This window comes from Podarcis liolepis, assembly GCF_965112155.1.
Source record: "Podarcis liolepis genome assembly, chromosome: 15".
Classification (NCBI taxonomy): Eukaryota; Metazoa; Chordata; class Lepidosauria; order Squamata; family Lacertidae; genus Podarcis; species Podarcis liolepis.
This window is the reverse complement of record NC_139566.1, coordinates 1843114-1861255: the sequence shown is the minus strand read 5'-3', so window position 1 is coordinate 1861255 and position 18142 is coordinate 1843114. Positions and strand designations below refer to the sequence as shown.

Here is an 18142-nt window from a genome sequence, read left to right as displayed (position 1 = left end):
CATGGTAGGGTAAAGGAATGAATCTTTGGCATATAATGGAAATTCTGCAATAAAGGTTCCGGGTGCATCTCTGTGTGGAGGGACATCATTCTACAGTTTAGCAGCCTGCCGCAAAGAAGGTTTTCTCCTGGGCTGACACTCCCCCCAAATGTTTGAGGCAGTGGAAACTACCAAGAGTGCCCCTTCTGCTGGTTTTAACAGCTGAGATGGTCTATGGGGAAGCAAGTAGTCTCCCAGGTATTTGGGACCTAAATGAAAGGAAGTTTACAATTTCCACGATTAATCGTAACTGTTGCTGAATTGTACATCAACCCACTTGAACTGCTCAACTCTCTAGTTAAACCAGGCACCCCCAACCTTTGGACCTCCAGATGTTTTGGACTACAATTCCCATCATCCCTGACCACTGGTCCTGTTAACTAGAGATCATGGGAGTTGTAGGCCAAACATCTGGAGGTTGGGGATTCCTGAGTTAAACACTTATTACATTCTCCTAGCTATCCTAACGTGGTCCTTTCCTGTAGGAGAAGGACATTGTTACAAGTACAAAGGTAATTCCAAGCAAGGAGTAGTGGAGGAGGAGAAAGAGTTGTGAGCTCAGGGTTCTTGTATGTGTTTTAGCAATGCACATCTGCTGTACTCCTTCCTGTGTACCTGTTAAAGTTTTCTGTTCTGTTAAGATTAGGTGTTGGACTACTGCAATGCGCTCTACGTGGGGATACCTTTGAAGGTGACTCAGAAACTGCAATTAATCCAGAATGCGGCAGCTAGACTGGTGACTGGGAGTGGCCGCCGAAACCATATAACCCGGTCCTGAAAAATCTTCTGAAATATCTTCATTGGCTCCCAGTACGTTTCCAAGCACAATTCAAAGTGTTGGTGCTGACCTTGAAAGCCCTAAATGGCCTCGGCCCAGTAGACTTGAAGGAGCGTCTCCACCCCCATCGTTCAGCCCAGACACTGATGTCCACCGCTGAGGGCCTTCTGGCAGTTCCCTCACTGCGAGAAGTGAGGTTACAGGGAACCAGGCACAGGGCCTTCTCGGTGGTGGTGCCTGCCCTATGGAATGCCTTCCCAGCAGATGTCAAGGCAATAAACAAGTATTTTGCTTTTAAAAGACAACTGAAGGCGGCCCTGTTTAGGGAAGTTTTTAACGTCTGATGCTGTATTGTTTTTAGTATTCGGTTGGAAGCTGCCCAGAGTGGCTGGGGAAACTAAGCCAGTTGGGCGGGGTATAAATAAAAAAATCTTCTTCTTCTTCTTCTTCTTCTTCTTCTTCTTCTTCTTCTTCTTCTTCTTCTTCTTCTTCTTCTTCTTCTTCTTCTTCTTCTTTGATTCTCACCAACATTTGGAGATCACCAACCTTTTGGAGTCCTGCAAAACCCTTGCAAAGAAGATGAACAGTTGCAAATGTGCAGCAACACTTCACAGGAGTGGAGACTGTTCCCTGAGGGTGAGTGGGGCACTGCCTTTGCCAGCTTCAGCCTGTCTTTAGCCATCTTTTTTTACTTTAAACTAGCCCAGGCACTGCCTCCTCCTTAGTATCTGTGTTATTCTTGTAGCTCTTAGTATCACAGACAGAAACAGAACTAGAATTAGTTGGCTCTACCTCTCATTGACTCTAGCGCCGCCTATGGTTGGGCTCTCGTAACTTTCACCTTCGTCATATGTGCAGATTCTCCTACAAACTGAGCTCAGTAACAAAGATCACTGTGGCATTGCCCCACCCTCACAGGGAACTGGGTTCCAGTGACCAACACTGCTTTTTTTCTAAAAAAAAATATGTTTAGAGGTACACTCATTTTCCTACTCATATTGAAATATGGCCCCCAATGAGGCCAAACTTAGATTCACAAAATGTTTAGGGGTATGTGTAACCCTGCATCCCCACAGAAAAAAAGTACTGGTAACCAGTAAGCAGCTTTCTCAGTTACTTCTCTCTTGACTGGGATTGATTGATATGCATCTGTTCCGCAAGGAGCTGAGCCCAAAGTGGCTCACAGCAAACTTTCAAAACATCAAAATACAGAGCATTGGAAACACAAATGTACGAAATACAGAATATGACAGTAAATTTAAAAATGACAGAAATAAACAATTTGGCAAACACAAAATAAATTCAATATTGCCCCCCTCCAAAAAAAAAAAACACAATTGAAACTTAAGTACATAGATACAAAGCAACACAAATGTTAACGGACAATGAAGTTTCTGGCCCTGGTCTTGCTACACTCCAGGCAGCATGGCTTAAATACAGTTCAGAGGTGAGGGGAAGATGGCTCCCAAATCCTTCTCCAGAGGCGTCCGGCAGATGCAAAAGGCAGATGTCAGGGAGAACAATCATGGTCAGTCTCTTCCCCAGCCTCCTGAACAAACCAGCTGCTGGTGCAGATCTTACTGCTCTTCAGGACAAAGCAGTGCGCGACTTACCCAGAAAGTACAGCAAAATTCTGAAGAGGAAATGTCTGCAATAAAAAGCCATGTTTGCTTCTCTACGGAAGTGTAGTGCTGTGTGTGGTTTGTAGGGGAGGAGGAGAATTGCTCTCTTTGCAAAGACTGGCTAATAACAAAAGTCTTGTGACAGATATGGGCACACCAAAAGCAATGCAAAAAGCTGGCAGCTTTTGGAGATTGAGGAGGCTGTTACAAGTTTAACAACAACAAGAGCATTCTACTTGCCCAGATTTTTATTTGCTTGAAAGAGGTTCAAAGATGCAAAACTTATATGTCACTGAACCCCAAAGGAATGTTCATATGCCCTCAAACCCCAAAATTAATTCCAGGTGGGAGATCAGGAACATCAGAACCTAAGAAGATCCTGTCAGTGGCTCATCTAGCTTGGCATCCTGTTCTTCTCACAGTGGCCAGCTGGATGCCTGTGGGAAACTGGCAAGCAGGACCTGAGCACCAGAATGCTCTCTCCTTCTGTGGTTTCCAGTAGCTGGTATTCAGAAGCATTCCTGCCTCCAATGGAGGAGGCAGAGGAGAGCCATCCTGCCTAGAATCCCTCAACAGTCTTCTCCTCCAAACATGTATCTCATCCTCTTTTCAAGCCATCCATGATGGTGGTCTTCACTGTCTCTTGTGGGAAGATTCGTCTCCTGTGGGTGGTGGGATCGTGGTAGTTAAGAATATAGTTGGGTGCGTGATGAACCAAGGGGTGAACGAAGGTTGTGGGTGTTGCTCATTGCCTAGATAGCCTGGCAGACAGTGCTGGAGAGGAATCAGTGGCCACAGTGCATGTTGGCACCAGTGACATGGGGAAATGTAGTCTAGGGGTCCTGGAAGCCAAATTTAGGATGCTGGGAAGGATGCTGAAAGTCAGGACCTCTAAGGTAGCTTTTTCTGAAATACTAGCAGCTCCATATGCAGATGGAGAAGCAGAGCTTTGTGATCTCAATGTGTGGATGACAGGATAGTGTTCAGAGGAGGAGTTTGGTTTTGTTCTGCACTGGGGAACATTCTGGGGGCAACATGGGCCTGTACAAAAGGAATACGGTCCACTTGAACCAGGATGGAACCAGACTCTTTTATTTTAAAATAAAAAGGTGGCAGTGCAAGTGGGTCGTGAGGAAGGCCCCCACCAGATGTGCAGGCAAGGCGGGGTGCAAAATTGGCTGAGTAACCCATATGATTCGTGGCTGGTCAATCCACTTGGGGACCCTTCCTGGCAAGCGTGGGGAGGGAGAGGGTAGTGGCCCTGTCCAACAACCAACTGCTCCCTCAACCTAGGGAAGGAGGGAGCAAGGGTGCCCGCTGGGACTTCGTCCTCCCCCGTGAGTGGTATACTACCCAGGGTGACAGCCGCTCCTGGCCCCTCCATGCATCCGGTCTGCTGCAGCCGCTGCACTCGTTTGCTCCTCCACCTGCCAAGTCGTTGCCACCACCTCTGTGTGCTCCGCTCTGGTTACTGCACCAGCCTTGCCAGCCTTGCGGGCCCAGCTGGTTAGGGTGGGTTGCGAGACAGGAAAGCAGGCCCAGCAGAGCAGCGGCAGCAGCCCCCCACCTCGGCTGTTGAGGAGCGCAAGTCGGCACTGGCTGAGGGGAGGAGATGGGGGCATGAGGAACTGATTGGGTGGAGGGGGGTTGAAGAAAAGGTGGAAAGAAGAGCTAATTTGTCTGTGGTTAGGGGGTGCAATCTGCCAGGGGTGCAAGATCACCTAGCTAGGGCTCTGGGCAGAGTAGCTTTAAATTATTTTGTGAAAATTTACATGTGGGTGGCTGAGAATTGGGCAGTGTAATTGTAAGAGCACAATACAGTGGTACCTTGGGTTACATACGCTTCAGGTTACAGACTCCGCTAACCCAGAAATATTACCTCGGGTTAAGAACTTTGCTTCAGGATGAGAACAGAAATTGTGCAGTGGCGGTGCAGTGGCAGCAGGAGGCCCCCTTAGCTAAAGTGGTGCTTCAGGTTAAGAACAGTTTTAGGTTGAGAACAGACCTCCAGAACGAATTAAGTTCTTAACCCGAGATACCACTGTATAGCAACTGAGAGAGAATTTGGGCAGGAATAATTTAGAACGACAGTGAGATTGAACTCATTATTGACAAGAAAAGGAAGGCCTTTCAGATCTGGCAAAGAGACAGAAACTGCGGCACTAAGAAAAAAACTATGTCAACGCTAAGGCTGAGGTTCAAAGAAGAACCAGAGAACTAAAGAACACTTGTGGATAAAAAAAGATTATACCTCAATGCAGGCTTCAAGGAAGGAAACCAAGGCGCAAAATGAACACTCAAGCCCTTCAAGATCCCCCTCTGGGGCATCATTCATGGGCAAGTCCTTACTATCCCCAGCCTCCTCTGGCCAGCGCCCCCACCCCCTGGGCCCATGACAACCTCCATGATTGTTTGGGCCAGAATGAGAAAGCAGTGGTGGAAAGAGGAGAAGGTCTGGTGGGGTGGGGGCTCTTGTGACATGTGAGACCCCAGTAAGTGCCAAACCACATTGACCCTGAGATTGGGGAGGGGGAGCTTTCTTAAAAGGAGAGAAGGATCGCGAGGCTCCTGCTCACAAAATTCATGAAAATTTCTCGCCAGGAATATAGGGAGCCTCAGGTGTGGCTGCTGCTGCTGGAGAGGTTGGAAGAGTGTGCTTGAAACTGCACTTTTGTAAACCAAAGATGAGTTCTGTATATCCCACTGTTGTTCAATTCCAAGTCTTTAATCCTCAGCATTGTCCGGTTTGCCATGTCTAGCCATGGTCCAAACCAGTCAGTGGAATTTGGGTGCTCTGGTTTCCCATGTCTGTATTCACTAAACCTAAGGCCCAGGCCACCAGTTTTTGGGCGGAAGTCCCATTCAATTTTCTCTACTGTTATTCCTTGGGATACATTGGCAGGAAATGAAAGAGATCCTTCCACAATCCCATTCACCTGATAGACTGGATTCTCCACTGCTTGGCTTAACGTGCCGTGAGGGGGCAGTATACAAAGGGAGGGGCAAATTAGTATCATTATTGCATACATATCCATTCTTCACCAAGAGATCCCAGGGCAGATTACAGAAATTCAAATATTAAAAACAGTTAAAGCAGATTGGAATTAAGTTAATAGGGAGGGTCCCATGTTATGCAAGTTCTAAATCGAATCCTGAAGACAGGAGTGCCTGGAATGCTCTGGTCCAGGGGGTCACGAAAAGTCGGACATGACTAAACGACTAAATAACAACTACAAATGGAATGCCAGCCAGAAGTTGGCTGCTGCATTTTGGGCCAGCTGAAATTTCTTAGCTGTCTTCAGGGGCTTAAAAAAACACACACACAACAGCAATAGTCTGAAGACGGAACTTCTGCAAGAAGTTTGTCTGTTTACTTCTTTCTGGCAGTGTAACAAAGGGCTGCATAATTTGCAGAGGATATCGAAACTTGAAAAACCCAGAAAGAAAATTGATTCAGGTAAACATTAAAAGTAAAATGTTTAAAAATAAAATACTAGTCTACTTGATGTAGTCCAGAGAGTGTTATATCTAGCATAAATGTTTAAGAACAAACACTATTGCCGGTATGCATTCAGTTTTCTCCACAAGCCAGAATTAAACACTAGACTGGCTCCAATATTTGTATGTTTCTGACCCAGGAATCACTCTGAAAGAATATCTCCATTCCTTATCCTGATATAGCAAAGTGATGTCTGAACCTCATTCATGAATAAAACGATCTTTTAAATCTATTCAAAGCTGTCCCAAGGTCAAATCTCAGGGAAGCAAACAAGCAACAAAGAATAATTTGATTTATTCCACGTGTTTTATATTCTATTTTATTGTAAATAATTCTCCAAGGCATATGCAAAATCAGAGCAGTACAAAACTCTTATGGAAAATTTGGCAGAGAAAGCTCTTACCCAGCACAAAGTTATTCTAAGCAGCAAGGATGGAATCTAGAAGCAAAGCATTTTTGTATGTATGTATGTATGTATGAAATAGATATGAAGCTAATACTAAGTTCAGAGAAGAAATCGACTCTGTTCCACTAACATCGTCAAAACCCTTTTCTTGCTCACTTTTTAAAATACCACTCTGCTCATTTCATTATTTGTGTTGTTCAGTGGCTGACAGGTTCCAGGACAAAATCCTGCAGGAAAACCTTTCTGCCCTGAGAGGCATTCAGCTTGACGTCACTTACCCTGACCCATGTTTTTCTCCCTCCCATATCATCTACATCTTCAGGGATGATGATCACCCTCGTCAGACATACAGATTACCCTCCAAATTCAACTCAGTAACAAAGGTCACACACATGCAATTAAGCTGTTGAAAGCCTTCTGCCAAAGCATCCTTAAAACCTGGTTCCATCGAGGGCGCCCTGGAAGGTGCTTCAAGCTCAAGAGAAGAAGCCCTAACTGAGTGTGAGTAACCAACATCAGACCAAACTCACAATCTCTCTCCCCCTTGCATTGAGGGGTAGTAGTGGGGTTTGCAAGTAGTCAGGGACATACCAAGAATATTCTGAAGAGGTGGTCTCTGAGAAAAATCCAGCATTGTGTCTCTGCTGAAGTGTAGTGAGCCATGATTCATTGGCAAGGACTGGAAGTTAACAAAGGGCTTCTGTCGTTCCCAGTTGTCTCAAGAGTAAAACCAAATTGCTGAGAGGAGGAGAGCACAGCCCACATGGGCAGGATGTGGTAGTGTTGCAACTTTAGCAACAACAAAAAGAATTCTCATTAGCCAGATGCTTGGGGAAAAGTTCACAAAAGAGAAGAAGCAAAATTCACAGATCCCAGAACCTGAAAGGAATGTTCATATGCCCCTGAACCCCAATTTTTTGGGGGAGGCCCTGCCCCATATCCTATATCTTCATGATCAGGTGACTTTGCCCTTCAAGCCCAACAATCCTTTCCTTATATCGAAATTATCCTGCTTCCGCAACACGCATCTCTATGTGGGATGATGACATAATACAGTGGTACCTCTGGATGCAAACGAGATCTGTTCCAGAGCCCTGTTCGCATCCTGAGTAGAACACAACACATGACTGCGCATTTGCACGTGCGCGGGTCACGTTTTGCTGCTTCTATGCATGCATGTGACATCATTTTGAGCGTCTGCGCATGCGCAAGTGGCGAAACCCGGAAGTCATGCGTTCTGTTACTTCCGGGTTGCCGCGGAGCGTATCCTGAAAATGCTCAACCTGAAGCATATTTAACCCAAGGTATGACTGTATGGGATGCAGGTGGCGCTGTGGGTTAAACCACAGAGCCTAGGACTTGCTGATCAGAAAGTCAGCGGTTCGAATCCCTGCAACGGGGTGAGCTCCCGTTGCTCGGTCCCTGATCCTGCCAACCTAGCAGTTCGAAAGCACGTCAAAGTGCAAGTAGATAAATAGGGACCGCTCTGGCGGGAAGGTAAACGGCATTTACGTGTGCTGCTCTGGTTCGCTGGAAGCGGCTTAGTCATGCTGGCCATGTGACCCGGAAGCTGTCTACGGACAAACACCGGCTCCCTTGGCCTATAGAGCGAGATGAGTGCCGCAACCCCAGAGTCGGTCACGACTGGACTTAATGGTCAGGGGTCCCTTTACCTTTACCTTTATGACTGTAGGTCCTACAAAATGCGGAACCTAGGTGAACAGGAAGTTGCCTTATACCAAATCAGACCATTGGTCCAGTGGCGTAGCGTGGGGGGTGCAGGGGGGGCCGGCCGCACCGGGTGCAACAACTGGGGGTTAGGGTTAGGGGGCGCAAATCCACGGGTTAGGGGGCGCAAATTACTTGCCTTGCCCCGGGTGCTGACAACCCACGCTACGCCACTGCATTGGTCCATCTAGCTCAGTAATGTCTAACACTGACTATCAGCAGCTGTCTGGGATTTCAGGCAGGAGTCTCTCCCAACCTTATCTGGAGAAGCTGGTGACTGAACCCAAGACGTTCTGCTTGCAAGACAGTTACTCTGCCACTGAGCTACAGTCCTTGGCCCATATTGGGATCGAACCCATGGTTAGCACCATATTCTAACCCTGGGGGTCAGGAACCTTTTTCAGCCGTGGGCCAGTCCACCATCCCTCAGACCATGTGGGGGGCCGGACTATATTTGGGGGAGGGGGGAAATGAACGAATTCCCATGCCCCACAAATAACCCAGAGATGCATTTTAAATAAAAGCACACATTCTACTCATGTAAAAACATGCTGATTCCCGGACCGTCCGCAGGTCGGATTTAGAAGGCAATTGGGCTGCATCCGGCCCACGGGTCTTAGGTTGCCTACCCCTGTTCTAACCAACTGAGATAACTGGCCTTTAATTTGGGTGTGCCCCCTGCAAAATATGCCTTGGTCCTCCACAAATCAATACATCCACATACAGCATGCCTTGCATGGGACATTCTGAAGTGGGGGCTGGATGGTCCACCTGGCAGGGACGTTGTGACTGGGTTTTCCATGCTGACAGAGTTATATCACTTGAAAGCTACCTTACACCAAGTCAGACCCTAGGGGTCCATCTCATTCTGATCAATCTACAGCGACTGGCTGTGGGCCTGGCTTCTTGGGGCTTTGGGCAGAACATCCACCATCAGTGACATGAGGCTGGTGCAGAAAATAATGCTTGTTGGAGCAAAAAGACAGAAAGAAATGGTACTCTAGCCTAGAAGGGAAATAAGATTGAAGCTGGTGGGCCAAACAATGGAAACTGCTGTGGTTGGGGGTGGGGTCTGTGATCAAAGCAGGAGGGGCTGAACCAAGCAAAGTGAAGCCCATCTCATCTGACAAAGGACAGTTGTGAGGGGGGTAGAGTCAAAAAGCTTGGCTAACTCTCCTGCTTTTATAAAAAAAATTCCTTCCTCTAGCACCTTAAAGACCAACTAAGTTAGTTCTTGGTATGAGCTTTCGTGTGCATGCACACTTCTTCAGATACACTGAAACAGAAGTTGCCAGATCCTTCTATATAGTGAGAAGGTGGGGAGGGGTATTACTCAGAAGGGTAACGACTGTAATAGGTCTTACAGGAAAAGGTAAGGGGTGAGAAGGTGAGAAATGGCTTAGTCATGTATAATGAGATAAGAATCCAATGTCTCTGTTCAGACCAGGTCTCTCCATGGTTTTGAGTTTGGTAATGAGTTGCAATTCAGCAGCTTCTCTTTCCAGTCTATTTCTGAAATTCCTTTGTAGTAAAACAGCTACTTTGAGATCTTGTATAGAATGTCCTGGGAGATTGAAGTGTTCTCCTACTGGTTTCTCTGTTTTGTGATTCTTGATGTCAGATTTATGTCCGTTTATTCTTTGGCGTAAGGTTTGGCCTGTTTGTCCAATATAGAGAGCTGAAGGACACTGTTGGCATTTGATGGCATACACAATGTTAGACGATGAGCAATTAAATAGTCCCGAGATGGTATGTATGATGTTGTTGGGGCCAGTAATGGTGTTGTCCGGGTGTATGTGGCAGCAAAGTTGGCATCTGGGTTTATTGCAGGCTCCTGCTTTTGACTGTCTAAACCACAGGTAAGGCAGGAATCTGGTAGGTGTGCTGGGCCCGGGGGTAGCCTGAGCCATGCAGTCCAGGTCCAGTCCCAAATCCAAGGGCTCCACAAGGAGTCAGTCTGGCAGGACACGAGGCAGGAAACCAGGCAAGGTCAGGCACAGGATCTCAGGCAGGTTCTGGCAAATAGCAATGTTGCTCCCGCAACCTGGGGTGGGGTCCGACAGCCATTTATCTCTGTCGGGGTAAGGGCCGGTCCTGATCCCCCAGTGACTCACCTCCCTGTCTCGCCCAAAAGTGAGCACTCCTCCTGCTCTCAGACCTCAGTCTCTGCAGCTCGGGAGACGTCGGTGGGTTACTAGACCCAGGAGCCGCTTCAGCCTCTCCTGACCCAACCGGTAGTGGAGCAGCTATAAGGGATGGCCCAGCTGGAGGCAACGAGGTCATCCCCGCATCTGGAGCGAGGGCAGGCTCAGGCCCCTGACTCGGCTCAGCTGGTGCTTGTTGCAGGGGAACCTGTGCAGACTGGGACTCTTCAGGATCAGGCCCCAGACTAGGTTCAGATGATGCCTGAAGCAAAGGATCTGGTGCAGACTGAGATTCCTCTGGTTCCGAGTCCGAGCCCGAGTCCCAGGCCATCACAGCAGGACACCTGAAGCCGACCCAGGGGCCTCCTTCCATGTGTCCTCTAGACTGATTCTTTTGTGGTTTGTGGGCGATGCTCCCTAGTGTAGACAGAATGTAGATCCCAGATTGTAAGGGTTACCAGCAGCATTGACTATTTGAATAGGTGATGGATAGCAATGACTAGATGCAGGTAGAAGCTTGCAAAACCTGCAGCCTCCTTTGCAAGGAGGAAGCCTCAAGCGTCATGAGCCATGTGCCTTTGTCATTTTTTATTGGGACATAAGTTTTCCCCTCTACTTTCTCTTTTATAAATAGGCTTTCCAAGTAACAGAGTGCCAGAATCCTCACTTGTGTCGGGTGGATGGGCTGTAAACATTCCCTCGGTAGAAGCCGTGGAAAGAATCAAATGGGAAAAGCTGGTTTGGCATTTTGGTTTGCTGAGTTCAGGGATGAAAAACCAGAGGGGTCTAATCCAACAGACAGATTTGGGCAGAGGTTGAAAGTAGCGAGCAAGATCACTCTGCGAATCAAAGCTTTGGAGACAGAGGACATTGGAGCATGTAAAGTTTGTGTGAGATTTATTACAAAAGTGTTTCAAGATCACACCTTCCTCCTTTATGTATATGGTAAGTCAAAATTTCACTGTTTGGGTCTACTAGTTGTGAAACATAACATAGGACCTCTTTAGGGAAATTTATAAAACAATATCTGAGTATAACCAAACACGGTCAGGAAAGGGGGAAATCAGTTCACCTCCCCCCCACCCCCGGAATAATGACTGAAATGGACATCCCAGAAGGTGCACCACAAGCAAACTTCACCGATGCAGCACAAGCACAAGAGACGTGTCAGAGGCGAGAAGATGTGGTCAGATAAACTTCAGAAATAGATGCAACCTTAACTAGTATTTGCTGGCCTGCTGTTTTGCACCTAGGCTGTCTGACATTTAAACTGCAGGAAGAGGGTTTGTTCTCACAGGTTGATATTTATAGCACAGCTACAACAACGGCTGATATCTTCTATATCTGAGAAGTGGGAGGAGAAAGCCAAGGGTGGACTTACGGCCACAGGAAACAGTCAGCGACCTCAACATCCATCTCTCAGGGCCCATCCATACCTTGGCTCAGTGTGGATTACAAACCCCTCGTGGATCTTCTAATTCCCTCCCTTGTCCATTCTGCCTTCTCCTTCCACTCCTGTTGCCCCAGACTTTCTCATCCCTAAATCTGCATATGTCCCATGCAATCAATGCAGCTCTCCTATTGAGATTTCTAAAGCATAGGGGATCTCTGGCTTAGGGAGGAGAAAGCACAGGGAAGCAGGAGTTGGAGGAGAAAGCTATATGGATGAAGGTGGAACTAGAAGATGCACAAGGGGTTCACAATCCATATTAAGGAGAGGTGTGGATAAGATCCAAGTCTGTCCTCTTTTGCATTTCCTGCATAGGAACTCAGAAAGCTACCTTAGACAAAGTCAGACCTGTGCTAATGTCTCTATATTGACATTTTCTTAAGAAGCAGACAAGGCAAACTGAGCCATTGCAAAGGTTTATTTTGACATTTATAAGAAAGAACGGATCAGTAGCAATTATGTTCCCGCAACCTTTTTTTCCTGGGACTGTAGTTTTAAGGAGATTATTGCTATGCTCTTCTTTGGACCTGAGAGGGGTGTCTATTCATCTGAGCAGCACAGGCCCTCAATATGCACTGCCCAGGCTTGCACCCCAGAGAGGTCGCTTTGGTGCTGCTAACATAGTGATGTGACTTCACCCCCGGAGGTGCACTCCATTGTCTCTCAAGACAGCTGGACGCCAACATCTCTTCTTGCAACAGTACTGTGAGGTATGTCAGGTTGAATGACAGTGGGTTGCCCAATGCTCTGGCTGAGAAGATATTTGAATCCTTATCTTTGTGAGCCTCTACTCCACCAGGCTGTCCACTGGGCCTTTTAGTTGTTGTTGTCATCACACAACTGGGAGTCAGAGAAATCCTTTTTGATCCATTTCTGTTCACCCAGAGATCCACCAGCAGATCCCCGTAGATCCGTTTTGCCCACTAGACCACCAGCTCTCCGTTCAGATCTACCCCACAAAAGCTCTCTGTTCCAGGGCTGAGGCAATGGAAGAAGGCCCAGTCAACCTTTGCTCCCAATAATTGAAGCTTGACCTTGTTTCAGTGATCTGTTTGGATTTGGCTGTAGATAATTGGAGAATTTGTTTCAGGATTCTGGTCTGGGGTTGCAGAGAGATGACTGACTTCCTGAAATGAAAAGGAAAAGGGAAAATGATGATAGACAGGGTATCTTTTGTTTGTTTACATGGAAGAGCTAGAAGGGAAGGAGACCCACTCTTCAGCCAGGGGAAATTAGCTGTGTGTGTGTAAAACAGGAGTGGGGATCAGGCAAAAGGTAGCAACTTCTTTTCTTCATTCATTCATAAGATTTTTACCTGGCCTTTGTTTTGAGGGCAGATTTATCCCAATCCACTTTCTCCAAACCATGTATAATTTTAAACGCTTCTTTCTCACCTTTTCTTCAACCTAAAGAGCTCCCCAAATGCTGAGTGTCTCTGTTTTAGTCCCACCATGCAAGATCATCTCGCTCTCACCTGGCTCTCACCCCCTTCTGAAGGGATCCATCTTTTGGGGAGCTCTGCGTAGTGAAGCCCAGGACTGACATTCCCCTCCTCTCCTCTCACAGAGGCCACAGCTGCAGGGGTGAGACATTAGACAAGTTTATTTGGTTGCACTGAAAAGGCCTGCCTTGCAGGAGAAACCAAAGGAAGGAAAAGGTGTTTGGGGCTATGCTGGCTGGCCAAAGATGGGCAAGGAAAGGAAGACATTCCCTACCTCTTTCAGATAGAGTCGTCCTGCTTTTCTTCCATAGCCAGAACCCAAAACCTGCTACCATCACGAGGAGAGGCACAACGGCAACAAACCAGAGCGGAGGACCTGAGATGGATGATCCAGAACTACCTGCAGGGAGCCACAATTGTCCATCAAGAGATAATTGACAGCAACTGCCTCAGTGCCCCGTCCCAGGATAAACATGGTTAAAAAATACCTGCCTTTATGAGCTTCTTCTTTTTCTTCTTAAGGAAGTATTTGGGTTCTGCTCATCGTTATAAACCAATCCAGGCAGCACACACAGATTACGGGCTTAATTTTATTTCACTTCATGAATGTATATTGTTATGTACTGAGTTGAATAGGATTCAGAATGCAGCCTTCTGATTGGTCCTAGAACAATAGGGTCCAGAATGCAGCAGTCTGATTGGTCCACAGGAGCCACCCAATCCAGCTCCAGGTGGAAGTGAATCCGCAACCTGATTGGCCTACAGGAGAATCCCGGAATTAGCCAATCACGTGGGGCCCATTGTGTAAATAATGTATATAAAGCAGACATTCTGGAGGAACTTCCATTCCTCCTCACCACTATGAGCTGAATAAAGAGCATGAAATCCACTCTCGACTCCAAGTATGTTTCATATATACTGATTAATTGTTGGGAACCTCAAAGGGGACTCAATGGGTGACTTTGGGTGCCTGCCACTGCTTCTTAGCCTAACCTACTCCCCAGGCTTATGGGGATTAAATATGGATGGAGAGAACAATGGACGCCACCTGGAGCTCCTTGGAGAAAAAGCCCTTGCTGTCTTAGATGCCCGCTAAAACCTTTTTAAAATTTCTGCAGGTGTGCCCAGCCACATATTTAGCTGCGTATACTTTGAGTAGTTTTTCCACTAGTGCTTATTTTATCTGTGCATTATTAATAATTATTTTCTATTGTATGTACTCTGCTTAGAAATCTCTATTTTGTTTAAACTGGATAAAATACATGGAGACTTGCTCACTGTGGGTTTTGCAGACGTCGAGCAAGTTGAAGGAGTTGCTCCTCTGTTCGGCTGGATTGGTGACCAGGCAGGTGTAGGTGGGCCCTGAAGAGTTGTGCTTCCAGAACAGGTGGAGATCCCTGCCGTTCTCTGTGAGGTGGTACCTGTCTGACCCATCGTCTAAGTCCCTGAGGGGGTCCCCTCTTTTCCAGGATACATCAAATCCCCTCTTTCCAGGCACCCGACACTGTAGGGTCACATTGCAACCATCTGGAGTCTTGAAGACATCTTTGTGGAGAATCTTTGGCTCTGGGATGGGCTCTGTTGAAAAACATATGACAAAAGACACATCCTCTGTGCCCCTTTCCCCACGAATGCCAGTAACTTGATAGAACCAGCACTCCTGCGTCCTTTCCTACGGCCAATTCCACAAGAAACAGATGAGGATGGCAAAATAATTGCTTACCATATACAGTGAGGCAGAGTTTATGATCTTTCAACGTTCCTGTACTGAATGTCACACGAACTCCATATATTCCACTGTCCTCCATCTCCAGATCTTTGATCCTCAGTGTGGATTCATTGGCAATTTCTATCCTCTGCCCAAACCTGTCATTTGGATCCGGCCGCTTCAGCTTCCCATCCCTGAACTTAGCAATCTGCACCGTTATGCCGTTCAACTGAAAGTTCCACTCAATGAAGGCAAATCGTTCTGCTGATGAGACATTGGCAGGAAGCAAGACGGATCGTCCCAGGATCCCGCTCACCTGACGCAGGGTCTGAGTCTGTGATGAGTTGCTTACAGCACCTTTTTTTAAGAAGTGGAGAGAAAGAATGGGAAAGGTGGCAAAACAATCAAATGTCTACTGGATAGATGCCTACAGGAAGCCCAGATTCAAGCCTTAATCTTCTATATTCTTAGTAAATCTTGGTATTTACATAAGCTCTTTGCTAGATTCCGAAGTTCTGTAAACAACTATTCTCAACTCTACAGTTCTATGATTCTAAATCATTGTTGAATTGCTGAAGTAGTTTTAGTTAGATTTTGAATAAAGGTGTAATTAATTGTTACTGTTTTGAATGTTGTAGTGTTATTATCTCCCTTATTTTCTACATCATGCAAATCGTTATTCTGAATGATGCTTTTTATGGTGTAGAGGGCACTGCGGATGAATTTTTGGAACCACGCGGCGTTGGCCAAAAAAACTTTGGGAAGCACTTATCTGATTTAAAAACTTTGTCTTTTGAAGTTGATGCCATCAGTGAAATAGCTAGAACTCTTTCAACAGCACAGAAATGAACTAGAAGTTAGTGCAGTGAGTTAAAAATTGCAGGGCATTTATAGCAATGCTGTTATGTTTTCGAGCCAGTTGTACCTTCCAAGAGAGTCCTCCAGCTCAGCTCTACGTGATAGCTGAATGATTAGCCTCTCTACATCCAGAAAGATTTAGCTCCCATGTGATTTCCTAAGATCGAGACTGAACCATAGCCAGGACTCAGGACAAAGCATGTCAATTCTGCAATTATGAAAACAAAGCGAGCTACAAACAGGGAGAGTCAGTAAAGCGAATCAAACTCACAAATGACATCCTAGAGGACAGCTCTTAATTTCAGTGCTTGAGAGGAAAACAAATCTGATTAGATCCTGCTATTTACATGTGAGGAATTTGATCCCTGTGAACCATGGAAGCAGAAGTAAAACTTTAGACACAATTTGCTAGCAAAGGAGGGTTCTCTCTCCACCTCGAACTGCCGTGTTTCCACTCAAATATATTTCATGAAAAAACTAAAAACACTGCTTTTATTGATGCAGCTGTTTATTTCATTTTTGCTGCTCAGAGTTCTACTTAATTGTGATTTTTATTTTATATGTTGTGGGGCTATTTGAGAACCTTTCAATTTTAAGAACCAGATTGCAAAATTTGCTAAGTAGAATTTTGGAAAAGGGACCCCTTTTGTCTAGTCAAATTCAAGAGGATTTTCTCAAAAAATATCACCAGCGGCCAGTTCCTCACCTTGTTTCCAGTTGCTAATTGGATTACAGTGGGGGGGAAATGTAATAAAGTTATGAGATGACAATGGAATGGTATAGGGACAAGAGAAGATTTATGTTTTTCTCAGAGGTCATGGATGGGTAGGAATGAAAGCTGGGTCTACCATTTTGGAAAAGTCAAAGTATTTCAATAATATTATGTTTTGTAATGCAAATTATATATTTTTATTGTCATTCATTCATTCATTCATTCAACCCAGTAAGATATCTTTATTGTTATAGACTTGAAGCTTAGAAAGAAACCCAACCATAGTTCTGTTTTTGAAAATGAACTAAAAAGGCAGATTAGTCAGATTCTTTTCAGCCACATTGAAGATGTTTCTGTCTAACAAGATTCTACAACTCTGTGTCATCTTTATTTCCCCGCAATTAGAGATAAAGGTTGGGAATTATCAGTCATGCAGCTGTATATATTGCATAATTAAAGAAACACAAGCTTTACGATAGACTACTGTCTCTACAGCTAAGCTTACGCCTGATTTCTAGCCCATTCAACTTACCTTTCCTCATCCTATTCACTTTTTTTCTCCAGCAATAGATGTTTGATTCACCAAAGGTCTCCACCTTCACAGCTCCATTGTCAAAGGTTTACAAGTGATCAAAGAACAGAAGCTGAAGTCGTGGTTACTCCTTGCGGCTATGGAGCTGATAAGTGTCTATCTCCTCTTTGCAAAGCATGAAAACGTACATTTCTGGTTTCCTCCTTCAACACCCACTCCCCATCAAAATTCTGATGTGTTAAGGCTTTAGCAAGCCTTGGTCAACTTACCAGAATAGGAGCAGATTAATGTGCAGCAGAGAAGAAGGGTCTGGAGACTTTTGCTAGCACGCAACACAGCCATCTCTGGCCTCGGGTGTGGAGAACTCTCCCACTGCGCACAAACCCTTTGCTGCTCGCTTGTTTCTTTAGAGGAGGCGGTGAGGAGTCGTGTCCTGTGGGGCTGACATAGAACTCGCCAAAGGGGTTTGTCCCTTTTGGGTCAGCCCTTCTGGGTTGGGCCAAAGGCAAAGGCACCACAACTTAATTGTTTCCCCTGGGATGTTTGCGATCGCTGCTGCTCAACAAGCTACCCCTTCAAGTCCAGCTGAAACCAGAAAACTAAACCCAGGCTATCATGTGGCCCATGCTGGATCTGTACATTAAGAAATTATCAACTGAAGGTAAAAATAGAAACTAGGGGAGTGTTGAAAAAAGGAGGTCAGGGTGTGGAAGTGAACCCAGGATAAACTTCCTGCCTTCCCACAGGTATAGCAGTGGGAGAGGCATATGGAGACCTTTAAGGAATGGTCTCCTGAACCCAAGTTAGGGACAATGTCCCCCAGAAGCCTCCGCAAACAGAAATTCACAGCTGATAACTTACTATTTTCACAGCACCACCATCACCGCAGTGCTTTGTACTTGTGTTAACACAACTGTCTGTGGGTGCACAGATGTCCAAAAGCCCTCCACCCTGAAATTAGGCTTCTAAGAAGTACTTTATTTCTATTCTATTGTAACACAAAATGGTTGTGAATAGTGGGGGGTTGTGTGCTGTGCTGAGACTAGTTTTGTTTAGTGTGAACGGGTTCAGTGATTGAATTACATGGTTCTTATTTGGGAGTGATATTTATGGATTTCAAAAATATTTAATTTCATAAAATTTATATACTGCTTAATTGCAAAAAACCCAACAACCTCAAAGTGGGTTTACAAACGAGTAAAATAATAAATTTATCAATCATATC

General features: G+C 45.7%; 2 protein-coding genes and 1 long non-coding RNA gene across 4 annotated transcripts in view; 1 reads left to right on the top strand and 2 right to left on the bottom strand.

Moving 5' to 3' along the window:
• The window catches only part of LOC310694144 (hemicentin-1-like), a 107101-nt gene that overhangs the window by 75835 nt on the left and 13124 nt on the right, over positions 1 to 18142 (bottom strand). The gene's annotated exons all lie outside the window — the stretch shown is intronic.
• On the top strand, positions 1385 to 12286 carry LOC310694387. The gene is made up of 4 exons (XR_014519647.1): positions 1385 to 1453; positions 6667 to 6845; positions 10851 to 11161; positions 12159 to 12286. It is a non-coding gene; the product is annotated as an uncharacterized lncRNA (long non-coding RNA).
• LOC310694254 (SLAM family member 9-like) lies at positions 12067 to 17572 on the bottom strand. 2 transcript variants are annotated; one of them, XR_014519577.1, is made up of 6 exons: positions 17187 to 17572; positions 14831 to 15172; positions 14386 to 14685; positions 13382 to 13507; positions 13061 to 13241; positions 12067 to 12793 (listed from the first exon to the last, which is right to left on the bottom strand). XR_014519577.1 is itself a non-coding variant. In XM_083477322.1 (6 exons), exons 1-6 carry the CDS (start codon positions 17257 to 17259, stop codon positions 12707 to 12709), a joined length of 1029 nt encoding a protein of 342 aa, XP_083333448.1. In that variant the 5' UTR covers positions 17260 to 17572; the 3' UTR covers positions 12067 to 12706. The 2 variants fall into 2 exon arrangements, 1 of the variants encoding a protein (XP_083333448.1); XM_083477322.1 differs by having other exon boundaries at positions 13141 to 13241.

What these genes read in the sequence shown, in the direction of transcription:
- LOC310694254 (XM_083477322.1), bottom strand. Translation starts at nt 17,259, where the DNA reads ATGGCTGTGTTGCGTGCTAGCAAAAGTCTCCAGACCCTTCTTCTCTGC. An exon ending in ATTAATCTGCTCCTATTCTG is followed by an intron (nt 15,173 to 17,186) that starts GTAAGTTGACCA and finishes TCTTAAAAAAAG; the next exon opens with GTGCTGTAAGCAACTCATCA. An exon ending in GACGACTCTATCTGAAAGAG is followed by an intron (nt 13,242 to 13,381) that starts GTAGGGAATGTC and finishes TCACCCCTGCAG; the next exon opens with CTGTGGCCTCTGTGAGAGGA.